General features: G+C 32.3%; 1 protein-coding gene and 1 long non-coding RNA gene across 2 annotated transcripts; one reads left to right on the top strand and one right to left on the bottom strand.

The window, feature by feature from the left end:
• The first annotated feature begins 1528 nt into the window (after window positions 1-1528).
• LOC132606881 (uncharacterized) lies at window positions 1529-3240 on the top strand. The gene is made up of 2 exons (XR_009570097.1): window positions 1529-1780; window positions 1978-3240. It is a non-coding gene; the product is annotated as an uncharacterized LOC132606881 (long non-coding RNA).
• A 7520-nt stretch (window positions 3241-10760) lies between these two features.
• On the bottom strand, window positions 10761-13676 carry LOC132606880 (heavy metal-associated isoprenylated plant protein 6-like). Its single transcript, XM_060320550.1, has 5 exons — window positions 13523-13676; window positions 13259-13394; window positions 12271-12488; window positions 11813-11906; window positions 10761-11604 (listed from the first exon to the last, which is right to left on the bottom strand). Exons 1-5 carry the CDS (start codon window positions 13529-13531, stop codon window positions 11060-11062), a joined length of 1002 nt encoding a protein of 333 aa, XP_060176533.1. The 5' UTR covers window positions 13532-13676; the 3' UTR covers window positions 10761-11059.
• Between the last annotated feature and the right edge of the window lie 544 nt (window positions 13677-14220).

Raw genomic sequence — 14220 nt, 5'->3', positions numbered from 1 at the left:
ACCTTATATAAATGGGGTGTTTTAAGTGCTACAAAGACACGCCTAATAACAAAGATTGAAAAAATTCCCTACATTAATTATTGTTCTTACCCAAGAATTCGGGGATACACATAATTGTACTCGCTAATCTATATATAATATAAAGTTAGGCATAGACAAGATGATGTGGCATCTCTCTATGATCACCATTCTTATTTATCTTTTTTCTCCTTTTTTTGGCTTTTTTTTCCATTCTTTAATATTTATTGTAATAAAGAAAGACAATGACAACTATGAGGGCAATGAAGTTGTAAAGGAAAATGAACAGTCACAATTGTTTATGAACGGGTAGTCACAACTCACGGTGTGGAAGGAGTCCGGAGCCTAAAGGGTATAAAAATACACGGTATAAACTAAAAGGGGATATCCAAAAATTTACATACCAAAACGGATATAACGTGGTTATACCCCAAAAAAAAAATCAGTTGTCAGAGCAATCACCGAAAAAATTTAAAAAAAAAAATTAAATTGTATAACGTGGATTGATCCAAGTTATACAAAATTATTTGTATAACGTGGATCAGTCCACATTATACAATGAAAGGCGCAGGAAAACTCATTAAAGAAGAAGAAGAGAAGAGATTAGTTTTGATTTATCCATTACCTAATCCACATAAAATGGAATGTGATAATGGAAAACTTTTCTTAAAATGGAATGAGCTCCTGACAATTTTTATTGCTCAAAATTAACCAAGCGATTTTTTATTTTTTATTTTTAAGGAAGAGAAAAGCGAATCCAAATGCAACATGATTAATGTTTGTTCCTTCGTTGGTATTTTTCTTGTTTGAGAAATTAGAAGTTATTTCTTTGTCCATACTCTATTTGTCTTTTCCTTTTTTAAACCATACAAAAGCACCGCAATAGTAGTTACGTGCCTGATTATCTGACTGAAGGTAAAGGATAAATCATATCCCTTTTTTCGGCTAGAAAAGTTTTCCATTATCACATTCCATTTTATGTGGATTAGGTAATGGATAAATCAAAACTAATCTCTTCTCTTCTTCTTCTTTAATGAGTTTTCCTGCGCCTTTCATTGTATAACTTGGACTGATCCACGTTATACAAAATTATTTGTATAACGTGGATCAGTCCACGTTATACAATTTAAATTTTTTTTTTTTTTTTTTTTTTTGGTGATTTGCTCTGACAACTGAAAAAAAAAATGGGGTATAACGTGGACTGATCCACGTTATACCCATTTTGGTATGTAAATTTTTTAATATTCCCTTTTGGTTTATACCGTGTATTTTTATACCCTTTAGACTCCGGACTCGTGTGGAAGTCTCCTTTTTATCTTTCCTAATTAATTCTCTTATTTAAAAAATAAATGACTGCCATTACTACTCATTGCAATAAAGAAACGCAATGAAAATTATGAAGGCAGCGAAAAGTTGTAAAGAAAAATGAAAATAGTCACATTTGTTTTTAAACAAGTCCTCACAACTATCTTTCCTATTTAATTCTCATATTTAAGAAATAGTCGTAACTTACGTGACATTGCTTCTAATCTAATAAGTGGGGCTAAAATGCGGTTATGAGTTTGTCAAATTTTTGGCTAACCTTTTCATATTACACATTAATGGAATGACACAACCTTCCATAACCCATTTTAGTGGTGGATATATAAAAGAATCCCTACAAACTCCATCATTCACCAGATTTTCTTATTCAAATACTAGAACATAATAAGCTTCCAGTACGTTCAAGTGAGTCATGGCTACCATTACTATTTATTGCAAGGTAAACTTCGAATGTTAGTACTATAATTTATCTATTTGCTTGCAAGAGTACTTTACAAATATCATTCCGTTATATAGTTTATGCTACACCTTTTATCGGTTCATCAAGATTGTGGTTTGTCAAGATTGCTAAATGAATAATATATTTATTTCTTTGAGAAGAATGCAATTTCAATATAAGAATTTAAAACAAGCCAGGAAAGAAACTCGACAAAGACGGAGAGGAAAGCTTCTGAGAATATAGGTTTTTGAGGTGGCATCAATACCAGAGAAGAGAGTGGGAATGGTATTCATATTTTGGCATCCAATCTAAAGGTTAAATCGTGAGTTAAATTTAAATTCCTTATTGTTTTCTATGTGTTCTGTTTTTTCTCTTTTGCACCTCCTCTCTGCACCAGATATAGGTAATCAATCATGTGATTTTTTTTTTTTTTTGCATCTTACTGACACTGCTACTGAAATTTTCATCCCACTCTGGTGATTTACGGTGAGTCATTTCTTTACAAAATATTTTGCTACTTATTGATCATAGTTTTTCTTTGTCCGGAAAAGATGTAGGTATCTGGTATTATTTCTCACGTACTTGAAGATTTTCATCGACTTCTGAATTTGTTGGATTGAGCTAATTGAATTTAGATATGGTGTTAGTACGATTTGATACACGACATTTCTCCCTTATTTGAATTGATTATTAAACTTAATTTAATTTTAAAAAGTTTAAAATGTGACAAGTTAAGAAGATGTCACAGGAAATTTGAAATAATTACTTTAGGAATTACTTACTCTTTTCATTTTATATGATAGAATTTACCTGTATATAGTTTAATGTTACTTTTCTTTGGATTGTAAGTGCAATAATATAGAACTTGAAGGGAGCTGATCGGGCTTATGGATGCCGATTCTACATCAATTGTTCTCGTGATTGTAGTTTGAAAAAATTATAAATCATTTTTTTCTCTAATTTAAATACGGACAGGTCCCATTTGAAGAATCGAGATAGCGGTGGTGTTGATTTGTATCAAGAACAAGTTAACGAGAAATAGTGTATATGCACGTATTATACATATTTTGGACACTAGCTAATAATGGGGTTCAGATTTGTGCATTATTATATAGTTTACGATAGTGCTTTAAAAATGGATTTCACAATCTAATTAATTGAATTGTTCGGTGCCTGCAGTGTATTTGTTGGAAGTACTCAATTTTTAAAAAGATGTTATGCCAAATTATTTTGTTTTGAGAAGCTAAGTAAATTGGTGATCAAGTTATATGGGAGCTAATTACCGGTTAAAACATCAGAGTTTAAAGGTGCATGAGGCATTAGTGTGTTACGTTCCCGTATTAATTTTTAAAATAATTGCAACAGCTTAGACGAGATTTACTTTATTTTTAGTATTTATTGCAATATTTTTTTGTATATTTGGTATCTAAATTAGATAGAGAAGACGTGTTTCATTACAATTTTTTGGTAATGGTGAATCACTTGATCTTTCAAATTTTAACATTAGTGATAGTGCCATGTGTATAGTCATGGTATTGAAGCTTGAAAATCTACAGAAAATTTCTTATTATCTTTTTTATTCTAATTGTCAATATTAGTATAGGCCATATGATTTTATTTTCCTATGAAAGGCAAAGGCCTAAAGATCAAATATAACTTAACTATTTCCAGCTTCCACTTTTATGGAAGAAGTACTTTTATCTTGCGAATACAAAGGATAAGGTATAGATTTTTCAAGCGAGATTGATATATAATGTCTATTGGGTATTTTATTGCATGAGTTATTTCAGGACCATAAGTTTTAAAATGATCATTTTATAAGTTTATTATCTTACAGTATGACCGCGCGAAGCGCGGACAATTTCACTAGTTTATACATTAAACTCTTTCTACTCATATTTGTTTCACTATTTTAGTTATTTATTTTTTCAAACCCAAAATTTGCCATGAGAAGTGCTGGTAGTGTGCTTTACGCCCACTTTAAAACAGTGGCGAATGCAGAAATTTCATTAATGGTTTTCAAGAATTAATCGATACGTATGAAAAGTAATTTTAGACTTGTATACTTCGTATAGTTTTCCAATGATGGGTTTTCGACTGATCACTAGAGCTGTCAATATGGACTTGGCCCGCGAGGCCGGCCCAACCCTCTTTATTTAAGTAGAGTTGGGCTAAGATTTCTTTGGCCCATAGCCCATATAGAGTGAGGCTCAAAAGTCCAGCTTCTTTTGGCCTGCCGGCCTCAAGGGTTGGCCTGAGGCCAGCCCTCGAGGCCAGAAAAGAATAATAAATTAATTAATTTTAAAAAAATATAATTAAATTAAACAAAAGATAAAAAGTAATGAGAAAAAAAAATGTACTTACTACTAAGTAGTAAGTAGAAACTGGAGTAATATTTTTTAGTCTTAGAATTTATATTATGTTTAATTTCTTTTGAACGTGATCTGAATTAGTGATTAATAATAATAATAATTTATATTTGTTCTCTTGAATTTTTTCTTTTATGATATGAATTTGCGCAAGAATGGGTGGTAGAAGATCCTATTTCATATTGCAAAAGTTTCATGTTCAAATGTACCAAAAATCACTTGGAAATGTTATTTCGAAAGATGAAAAATCTTAAAGGGCTAACCCGTCCTAGCCCGTAGCCCGCTTAGGGCTGGGTTGGGCTACCATTTTGCAAGTCCTTCAATTAAAAGGGCCCCGTCCTAGCTCATTTAATTCTTTGACCCTTTAGGGCTGGGTTGGATTGGGCTGGGCCGGGCCAGCCCATTTTGACACCTCTACTGATCACTCTTCACTACATGTGGCTACGCCACTGCTTTGAAAGTGGTTTAAGTAGTGGAAGAATGCATTGACGCTCTTTTATGGATCATAAAGTGTAATTTGTCACCCTTAAAGTTAAGGTATGTAAAACGAAATAGTTTCAGTTCAGATAGTAAAATTTAAGCCATTGAAATATTGTACAAAGCTAAAGGAAAATGTTAATGTAATAGACGTCAAAGTGAAGGCTTGCGGCGTGAATGTTTTAGATGTTCTATTGTTGCTTAGCTTGTATTTACTTGAAAGAAATCATAGCATATCAATTGATTGATCATTCAATTGTTGTTGTTCAGCATTAAGAAAGCATGTGAAACTATTCAGTGGCCTAAATCATATTATATCCTTATTGGGGCAATTTGCAAGATTGCCCTTCATACGGGCTGGTCTTTAAGTTTTGTCCCTCAATTCGCTAGTCTTTAATTTTTGCCCTATCGCTAAAAGAAGTGGTCGAAAATACCCCGAGATTCTGGGTTCGAAACCCAGCAGAGTCAAAAAATAATAATAATTTCGCAAGGCATAGGTCCATACGGGCGAAGTTACATAGAATCTATGTCGGAGATGGCAGACTTTGTCTTTTAAGGCAAACCTCATGGTATTAGACGAAGGGGAAAAATTAAAGACCAGCAATTTGAGGGACAAAAATTAAGACCATTGCCTTTGAAGGACAATCCGCACAAAAAAATGGAAAAAATTGCTTGATTAATATTTGGGGCTTTTTTTGGGCCAACTGCAAGTATTTCGTCGACCAATTTCTATAGTTTAGTCAGGAAAATAGCCCAAACCCAATTCCTAATAACCCTTCAAGATTTTTGCAAGAAGAATCTTTCCGGCCACAAATGCAGCCTATGTGCATTACACCAAAGAGTCGTTTGGTTGGGTTAATTATAAAATCCCTTATATTGTCATAATAATCATGTTTGGTTACTGTTTCATTTCTTCTTGAATCATACCTACATAAGTTCTGCGAGAATTTAGCTACTATATTGTTTCATGTGTCCACGTAACTAATATGCGGTTATTAGTAATATATGGATTCAAAATATCTAATATGACAAAAGTACACACCCCACCGCCACACCCGGCCTAATGGTAAACAAAATTTTATTTCAGAAATTAAACACATAAATTAATGATCAAAAAGCTCTCCATACGCTACTAAAAAAATCTCTATTTGTCCACTGATTTTTCACTGAAAAATGTTCAGTGACTATTTTCTATTGAATGTAAGTAGGAAATACTTAAATAGTAGTAGTGTTTTCACACAAAAAAGTTAGAAAGTTTTCCAGCTTTTTAATGGGAACATGTTTTTCACCATGTTTTTTTCCAATGAACTGATTTGATAGGAATGAAGTGGGAAAATCATTTTGATAGCACATAATTCTCACTGAATGTTAGTGGGAAAAAAACCTGTGTTTCCGTACTGACACAACTACCTAATTGTTCAAAGTGTTACGTACAGCAGTGAAATGAATCCTTCAAAAGTTTCAGACATTATAATGGCATCAATTTTTCTTTCTTCGTTTTACCTCCCACCATCTAGTATCATATTGACTCTGATTATTATAGATTTGTATTTTTACAAAAAGTACTGTAACTTTTAGGATATGGATAGAGGCTGCGGATCAGCCAACGATCTTTACTTTGACAAGTAGTAACCACAGGTTGGCGGTTCTTGACAATTTTTCCATAGTTTTGATTTTTTAATAAAAGATTGGACTTTTGACTTCTAGATATTCCTCATGTAAAATTCTCATTATTTCTGCCGAAATGAAGCAATTTATACGCCTTCTTTGAGTGCGTTATGGGTTGATTTTTTAAAAAATAGCTTATAAGTCAAAAATTAAAAGCTAAAAGTTGGGAATACCCAATTTTTGTCTTTTGAATTATTTTTGTACCTTTTTAGCTTAAAAGTGAGAAACGGTTTGAATAGACTTATAAGTCAAAAGTTATAAGTTAGAAATTCTAGCCGATGACTTTTGACTTATTTTTGTCATTTTTGATTAAAAACAAGTGGTTAAACTTCATATTTTTACTTTATTCAAATACTATGAAAGTGCTTAAAAGTTATTTTGATTTAAAAACATCTAAAATAAGTCAAATCCAAACAGGCTCTAAGTACATGCACATTTTTATCTTTTTCAAACACCATAAAAAGTTTAAAAGTACTTAAAAAGCCACTGAACACTTAAAATAAGTCAATTCAAACGCCCTCTTATTCAATTATATAAGTATACGTTTATGCTCCTATGTCAAAAGATCTGAAAACCCACGGGCGTGCAAATTCAAACTCCAACAAGGCAGCGTGTCAGGATGACGTGGAATGGGCCACTGCTTAAATGAGTCATGTTTGGTGGCTTTTCATTATTTATTCAATTACTAACAAACATCATGTTTGGTGGCTTTTTCCCTTGACTCAACATTCAATATTGTAATTTCCGCAAATTTCTTCAAATCCCAAACCCGGTTCATACCCACATGTCCAAATTCCATAAATTTATCCCCTATGATATCATACAGTATGTCATGCCAAACTGAGTCACATGTTATATTGATCATGCATGCAAATTAATTTACGTTTATGAATGAATAAATATTATTAAAATGGAAATCGATCTTTCCCCCGGGAGATATGGCATCTTTATCGTTGAAGAGGACAGTGAATTTTAGAGTATCTACGGGCAATTTGATGGTTGTCTAGCAAATTGCATTTTAAGTACACTATATATGTAAATATAGTACTATTGTCTTGCCTTTAAGAGAATTTAGGAAATTTATGCTCTAGAATTCTCATATTGAAGTCTTTGATTTTTCTTAAGACATGTTTTTACTGATAGTGTAAAAAAAAATATTCCACATAATCAATCAAGAAATATAAAAAAACAACAGCTAGTAAGTTCTATTTTCAAAATGATTGATAACCAGAATGGCATAATTAGGAATTTGTTGCAACCAGCCAAATTATACATATAAAATATTTATATATAATAGGTAGGTAAAACTTAAATATTATATCTATTTCAAATTTTTGTCCCATTATAAGCCAAAAAACATGCCCAAAATCATAGTCAGAGCTGAGTCAGAAGCATTGGAAGGTCAAACTTACGAGTCATTCAACTACTCTTCTTCCTTCCTCTGTGCATCTTTGGTGCTGTCTCTATAATCAACATTGAACTACATTCATCTTCTATTAATCTATTATGGTGCTAAAATTTTAAAGGGTGTTTTATATAAATGTTAAATATTATTTTGGTTTTCTGTTGGTTGTTAATCGATGCCTGTTTTAGATTTGACTGATTTAATTTCACGCCGCTTAATACCCTTTAACTCTCATAAATCATAACTCAGGACCCATGGTTTTAGTCACATCACCTCCCAAGAATTTAAGCCAATTAAGTGTGTCATGATTTCTGGAATTTTTTATACTAAAGTAACGGTATCATTTTTTAGGGCCATCCTTATCTTCTCCATTTAATTTTTATCTAAATTAAATGGTGCACGCTAATTCAACGGTGCACGCTAATTCAACTACCAATGCTGTGCAAATTAGAAGTGACTGTAGAAATGATCACATTCTAATGTCCTTATGTCCCAATCTACCTAATTAATTTTGAATTGGACATAAATCAAATATATCTAGACTTTATCTGATGAATCCATGCGTCGTCAAATCAAATAGCGTCTCACCAACCATAAATTCAAACGTTGAGGATTACATACATATACTCGTGGGATCATTAGGAATAGAAGAATCTATAAATAATATAAAGCTGAGGATAGACAAGGTGATGTGACACCTCTTTATGACCAGCATTTATATTTATCTTTTTTCTGGTTTTTATGATCTTTTTCCTCATTTTTTGATCTTTTTCCAAATTTCTTCCTATCCAATTTAATGTGGAAATGGCTTTAAATAATTATTAAAGAATCAGTCATTCCCTATCAAATGAAACGGATCATAACTTTTACTACTATAAGTTAGAAGGGAACGGTTATGTACTGTATTACCTTTCTTAATTACCTTTCTTTATAAGATTTTATCAGTTTTTAGGCTTTTTGTCGTGCTTTCTATTTATTTATATTTATATAAGAATAAATGTCCCATGTATTGCTACTCAAATCATTCCTAATAGGAATAAATGTTTCATTATGGCACGTCTCCTCAGCCTCATTTTTTATTTATATCTATTTTATTAAATTTTAATTACTTTTTCCTCTTTTTCTTCATGTAATCACCCCCTTTCTGATGTTAAAAGACTTTACATAAAGGTCATTATAAAATTAATTATTCTTTCAGTTATAGCATTATGCACTTATGACTTTCTCCACATTCTTTCAGTTACGTCAGTATACATGCATCAGTACTTAATATGATAGAATTTGAAAGGAATCAACCATTATATTTTGTACATCACTATATAAACAGACATACCATATCCAAATTTGCGCAGTAGCAGCATAAATAAGTTTATTGTTAAGATGAATGACGTCTAAGTGACCAAGCCATTAGCAATCCAAGGCCAATCTTTAATTTCAAGGCATGGCGAAATGAGGCAGGCGTGTTTAATTTGACGGATATCATAGGGTGAAGCAAAAAGAAGAAAGAAAGCAGGAATCAAAGCATATTGTAGAAGATTTTTTTGAAGCTACAACCCCTGATATATTTTTCCGCATGCACTTCTGTGAATATAATGTTTTTCTAATCTTTCTTCTGTCCTCCCTTGTCTTTTTTATTGAAGAATTGTAAGTTTATGTATTAGACAACACCAACAGTTAGAATTTATAGGGGAAAATGATACAAGTATTCCAGGAAAATACTGATTTTTGGGGATTTTGCATAAATTTAGGAAGAAAATGTATGGCATAAAAAGGGAAATAAAAACAAAGAGGAAAAGGAAAGGGAAGTTCCATTATAAAGTTAGCCGAAATTGAAGTTCTGGAGAAAATAACTCATATTCAGTTTGTTCCATATATAGAGTTGGGTGAAATTGATGTTTAGAGTTACTTTATTTGTCCTTTTTGTTTTACCACTTCTTCTTTATTTATTTTTTAAAAAAAAAAAAAACGAAAAAATCAGATACTATTAGGCTGGCATCGACAAATTTAATGTTTAAGAAAAATATTATTACTATATTAGGATACGTAAGGGTATATCTATGCAGAGACACATTTATAGAAAGGAAACATACATTTGGTTCAGAAAAAAATGGGAATATGACATTGACAACTATTTCTTCTACTGTATATTATAACAAAAAACAAAAAGATTAAAATTTATTGGGGGATGAGATAAGTTAAGCATGAAACTAAGATCCAACTACATTGGATAACGTCTATTAATTCAAACAAGTTTTTTGCAAAAGAAATAACATTAAAATTTAAAAAACATGCAAAATAACTACTTTACTTAGATCAATAAGTATACCATGGCACAAACATGTGTGGTTGAGCACAATAAACATGATAAGGTTAAATATATGATTGACAAAAATCAAAAAACTCTACAAATCATTTAAGGAAAATTTCATATTCCACATTATTACTATGATCCAACCAAAAAAATCGCATACAAGTACAAATTGATTATTTAGTATGTATGTTTGTTGAAACACAACTTCCTTACCTTAACCATGGCAGCTTGGTGCACTAAGTCTACGGGGTCTGGGGAGGAGCGGACCACAAGAATCTATTGTATACAGTCTTACGGTAATTCTGTAAGAGGTTGTTTTTATAGCTCAAATCCATGACCTCCTGGTCACATGACAACAATTTTATCAGTTATATCAGGGCTTCTTCTCTTCACATAGACTTTTGCTTTAGGCTTTTTTGTTGATACACTAACTTACTTCTATGTTAATTTCACTAAGTATGTAGTTGATGTTTTTACATTTAGTTTTTTGTTGTTGTTTTGTTTTTGTGAGAAGCTAAGTTTCATCAAAGTTCATAACGGTTGATATATATATATATATATATATATATAAGGAATTTTTTAAAAGTTTAGATTTCACAAAATATAATTTGTGATTACTTCACTATTCTGAGTATTAGATGAAATTCAATCATGAATCTAATGAGATAGTTATGATCGCGCGAAGCGCGAGAAAGTTCACTAGTTTTATATAAATCTTGCAAGAAATTGAATACATAAGATACCAACTAATTAATGACATACAAACAAACTAAAATAAATGAATAAATACTGAATAATCCACCACTCAATGGGGGTTTAGCCGTGTTCACTAAGCTAATAAAATTTCCTAAGACAACACTCTATCCTCATATATATCTATTTTTCAGCCTTTATACTAGATTTATGTACAATTTTGCTGAATCGCAATTCCTATTATTTAAAGCTAGAAGATTCACCAGAAACTGAGGTCGTGGAGGTCGCTCTACTTCATAGACGAGACTCCTTGGAGTTCGTGGCTTTTAGAAAGGTTGATGAATGTTGGGTCATTTTCACATGATAAAGCAACCATTAGGATTTTCATCACTGAACATTTGAGGCGCATTAAAGTACGTTGGTGGAGGAGGTGGCGGCACATACTGTGGTTGGTGGCCATATTCGACTACATAGCCCGTATGACCATAACCGTGATCATACATTGTCGGGCCATAATCTTGATTCATATGACTTTGATGTTGCATAGGCATTGCATAATGCGTATTTGCATTATAACCATAGTATTCCATTTTGTTGATCACCTCTGTTTTTCCCTGTTTAGCATCTACATTTTTACTATCTCCTTCTCCTCCACCACTTGCCGCCTTCGACTCATCGCTACCGCCTTTTTCTTTTTTGTCTCCGCCGCTCTCTTTCTCCTTCTTGTCATTGCCACCTTCCTTGCCTTTCTTTTCACCACCTCCATTGTCATTCTTTGATGAAACAACTTCAACATTTTGCTTCAATTTATCGGTCAAGTAAGGAGTTAGCTTCATTATATCCATTGTGCCCTTTACCATGACCAAATCTTTTTCTGATTCTATAGTCACTTCCTGTACCCCTGTCAAAATAAAAGAGTAAATAATAAGGACATATATAGCCAACCATTGTGAAGAATAACCTCACGAGAGAGGAATTATTATCTAAGATTTCAAAATGATTATTTGGGGATTGAGAAGATACACCTAATTTTATTTAAAATATTCTACAGTACTAGATCAACAAATAAATCAATAATAAGAAGATCAGGGGGATTCAGTGTATCTTACCTTTGATCTTTTTAATAACTCGTTTTATTTTATGTGCACACCCGTCACAGTGCACCCGAATCCTCAATGCCACCACAGTGCTTATAACTTGAGCCTAAATAACCACAAAAAATAAAAACGAAACAAATTAGTGCTAATTCAATTAATCCAGTCCAATATAAGCTAATATTTAGAACATTAATTATGTAATTAAATTACCAACCACAGAAAAAAGTTCAGAAATGAAACTGAAAATATATACCCTTTCGGCCAACTAGGCTTTTTATTTTGGGAAACTTCCGTAAATATACCCTTTCGGCCAACTAGTTCTAGTTTGCCAAATAGGTCGAAATATACACTACCTATACACTTTGATTGTGTATGTTGCGTATAGGTATCTGTAGGTGTGAGTATATATTATATGTATCGATATGTATACTATATATGTATAGATATGTATGTTATATGTATATTTTTACCTCTTTGGGTTTCTTCTCGTCGGCCTTTTTGTCTTCTGTTTTTTTCTCAGCTTTATCACTAGACTTTTTATCTCCGCCGTCCTTTTTGGGCGGCGATGAGATTAGCTCCACCGTCTTCTTGGTCTTGATCTCCACCCTTTCCCTGAGCCATGTGGGGTCCACGTCACCTTTTACTATCAATTTTCCACTTTCACAGTCTGATTTCACGTTTTCCACACCTTCATTTTGATTAAGACAAACCCGTTAGGCCAAAGGCTATATTCTACCTTATACTAGTGCTAGCATTAGTGATTAAGTCAAATTTAAACTTGATGAGCTCTTAATCAAATTAAAATTTCATGAGTTCCCGCGTTGAAAGTATGACTTTCAACTCGAGCTTGTTCCATTTAGATGCTTAAACTTGGTCCAATTAAAAGATACAGTTGAGATGATGTTGGAAGATCAAAATGGAACGAGCATGAATTAAATGCCAAAATGAAAAATTGACCAAGTTTAAGGATTTGTCTATGTATCTGCCTTAATTTTGCTTGTACCAATTTTTAAAAAGTCATGAATTGTGCTGAACTTGCAGAACCTATCTGAAATTACCACTGTCTCAGGACGTGTACTTTAATTCATTAATCAAAACATTTATTTTATAAAAAAATATCGAATATCAAATTATAAAATGTGAAGTTTTTCTGGAAAAATCGACCGACAAATTCGGAACAAACAACAATGATGGTTCCTTGAAAGTTCCGTAAAGTACATGTGCCGGCGAAATTAAGAAACCAGGTCAACAAATTTTATCCGAATCATAATAAACAGAAATTGGACTTAGTCAAAATAAAGATACACACAATTTCCATGATTATTGTTCACCAGTTCATTTTAATTGATTAATCTGTAAAACATTCGTTAAAAATCAAAAACCAATCAAGAAACCGAAAACATTAGTCATTGTTTCTATGTAATTAGTGAGAATATTAAAAATATTGAAATGAATTACCATGGGTGTGGCGAATAAAACGTCTGACTTTCTTGGCACAGCCTTCACAATGCAAATCGAGCTTTAAAATTATGGCATTCTTCTCTCCCCCATCATTCTTCTTTTCTTCTCCTTTAACTTTGGTTTCTTCTTTTTTCTGAAACCCAAAAATTATCAAACAAAAATCAAGATTGAGTACTTAACTAGAAAAGAGAAAGGAAAAAAAAAAAAAAACTGGAAACAGGACAAATTAATTCGAGGAAGATGGTATTAATGAATAATTACCTCACCCATTTGGAGAAATTGGAGAATAGTGTAAAGTTTTTTTGAGAGGATAAATGAAATGAAATGATATTAATGGAATGGTTTTGAAGAGAAAAAAGGAGGCAATTGGAAGAATTTATAGGGAGATAAAGAAAGGTATGTATGTTGAATATGTGGATGTATGTTGTGTTGCGGACTTGCGGTGTAGGAAACTGACTGCCAGATTGACTCCAAATGAGACGGTTTAGTTTTACTTCTTCTTCCGTGTCAAACTAGCCAACTTTGACTACTACCTTTCTCTTCACCTTCTCTTTTTTTTTTATCCATTGCCAATATAAGTTTAATATAAAAATATATCGTATTTAAAATGTGAATAAATAGTCTATAATCGGAAACAAGTTTTTGTTCTAAGGGTGTGTTTGGTATTCGTACCAAACATTTTTTCTATAAAGGGGAACAAAAAAAATATATAAAAAAAAACTAAAATTAGGGAGAATGGTCAAATTTGCCCTGAATTATGCGAAAGGTACAAATTGCCTTTTGGTTTAAAGTATTATTGCTAGAAACACGTGGCATCACCGGCTGTCAAGCTTCCGAGGTTTGAAACTGAGGGTAAATTTAGCCTATTTTAGTAACGGCTAGAGTATGTTCGACCCAAATTATTGCACAGTACAAATCTTGAGGGTAAATTTAGCCTAGTTTAGTAACGGCTAGAGCAT

This window comes from Lycium barbarum, chromosome 8 (assembly GCF_019175385.1).
Source record: "Lycium barbarum isolate Lr01 chromosome 8, ASM1917538v2, whole genome shotgun sequence".
In the NCBI taxonomy this organism is placed as follows: Eukaryota; Viridiplantae; Streptophyta; class Magnoliopsida; order Solanales; family Solanaceae; genus Lycium; species Lycium barbarum.
Note: the sequence above shows the minus strand (reverse complement) of the source record. Positions and strands in the feature narration are given on the sequence as shown.

Excerpts from the sequence above, each read along its gene's own strand:
- LOC132606880 (XM_060320550.1), bottom strand. Across the intron at positions 12,489-13,258 it reads TTTTATTCGCCACACCCATG|GTGTGGAAAACGTGAAATCA; the intron begins GTAATTCATTTC and ends ATCAAAATGAAG. Across the intron at positions 11,605-11,812 it reads AGTTATTAAAAAGATCAAAG|GGGTACAGGAAGTGACTATA; the intron begins GTAAGATACACT and ends TTATTTTGACAG.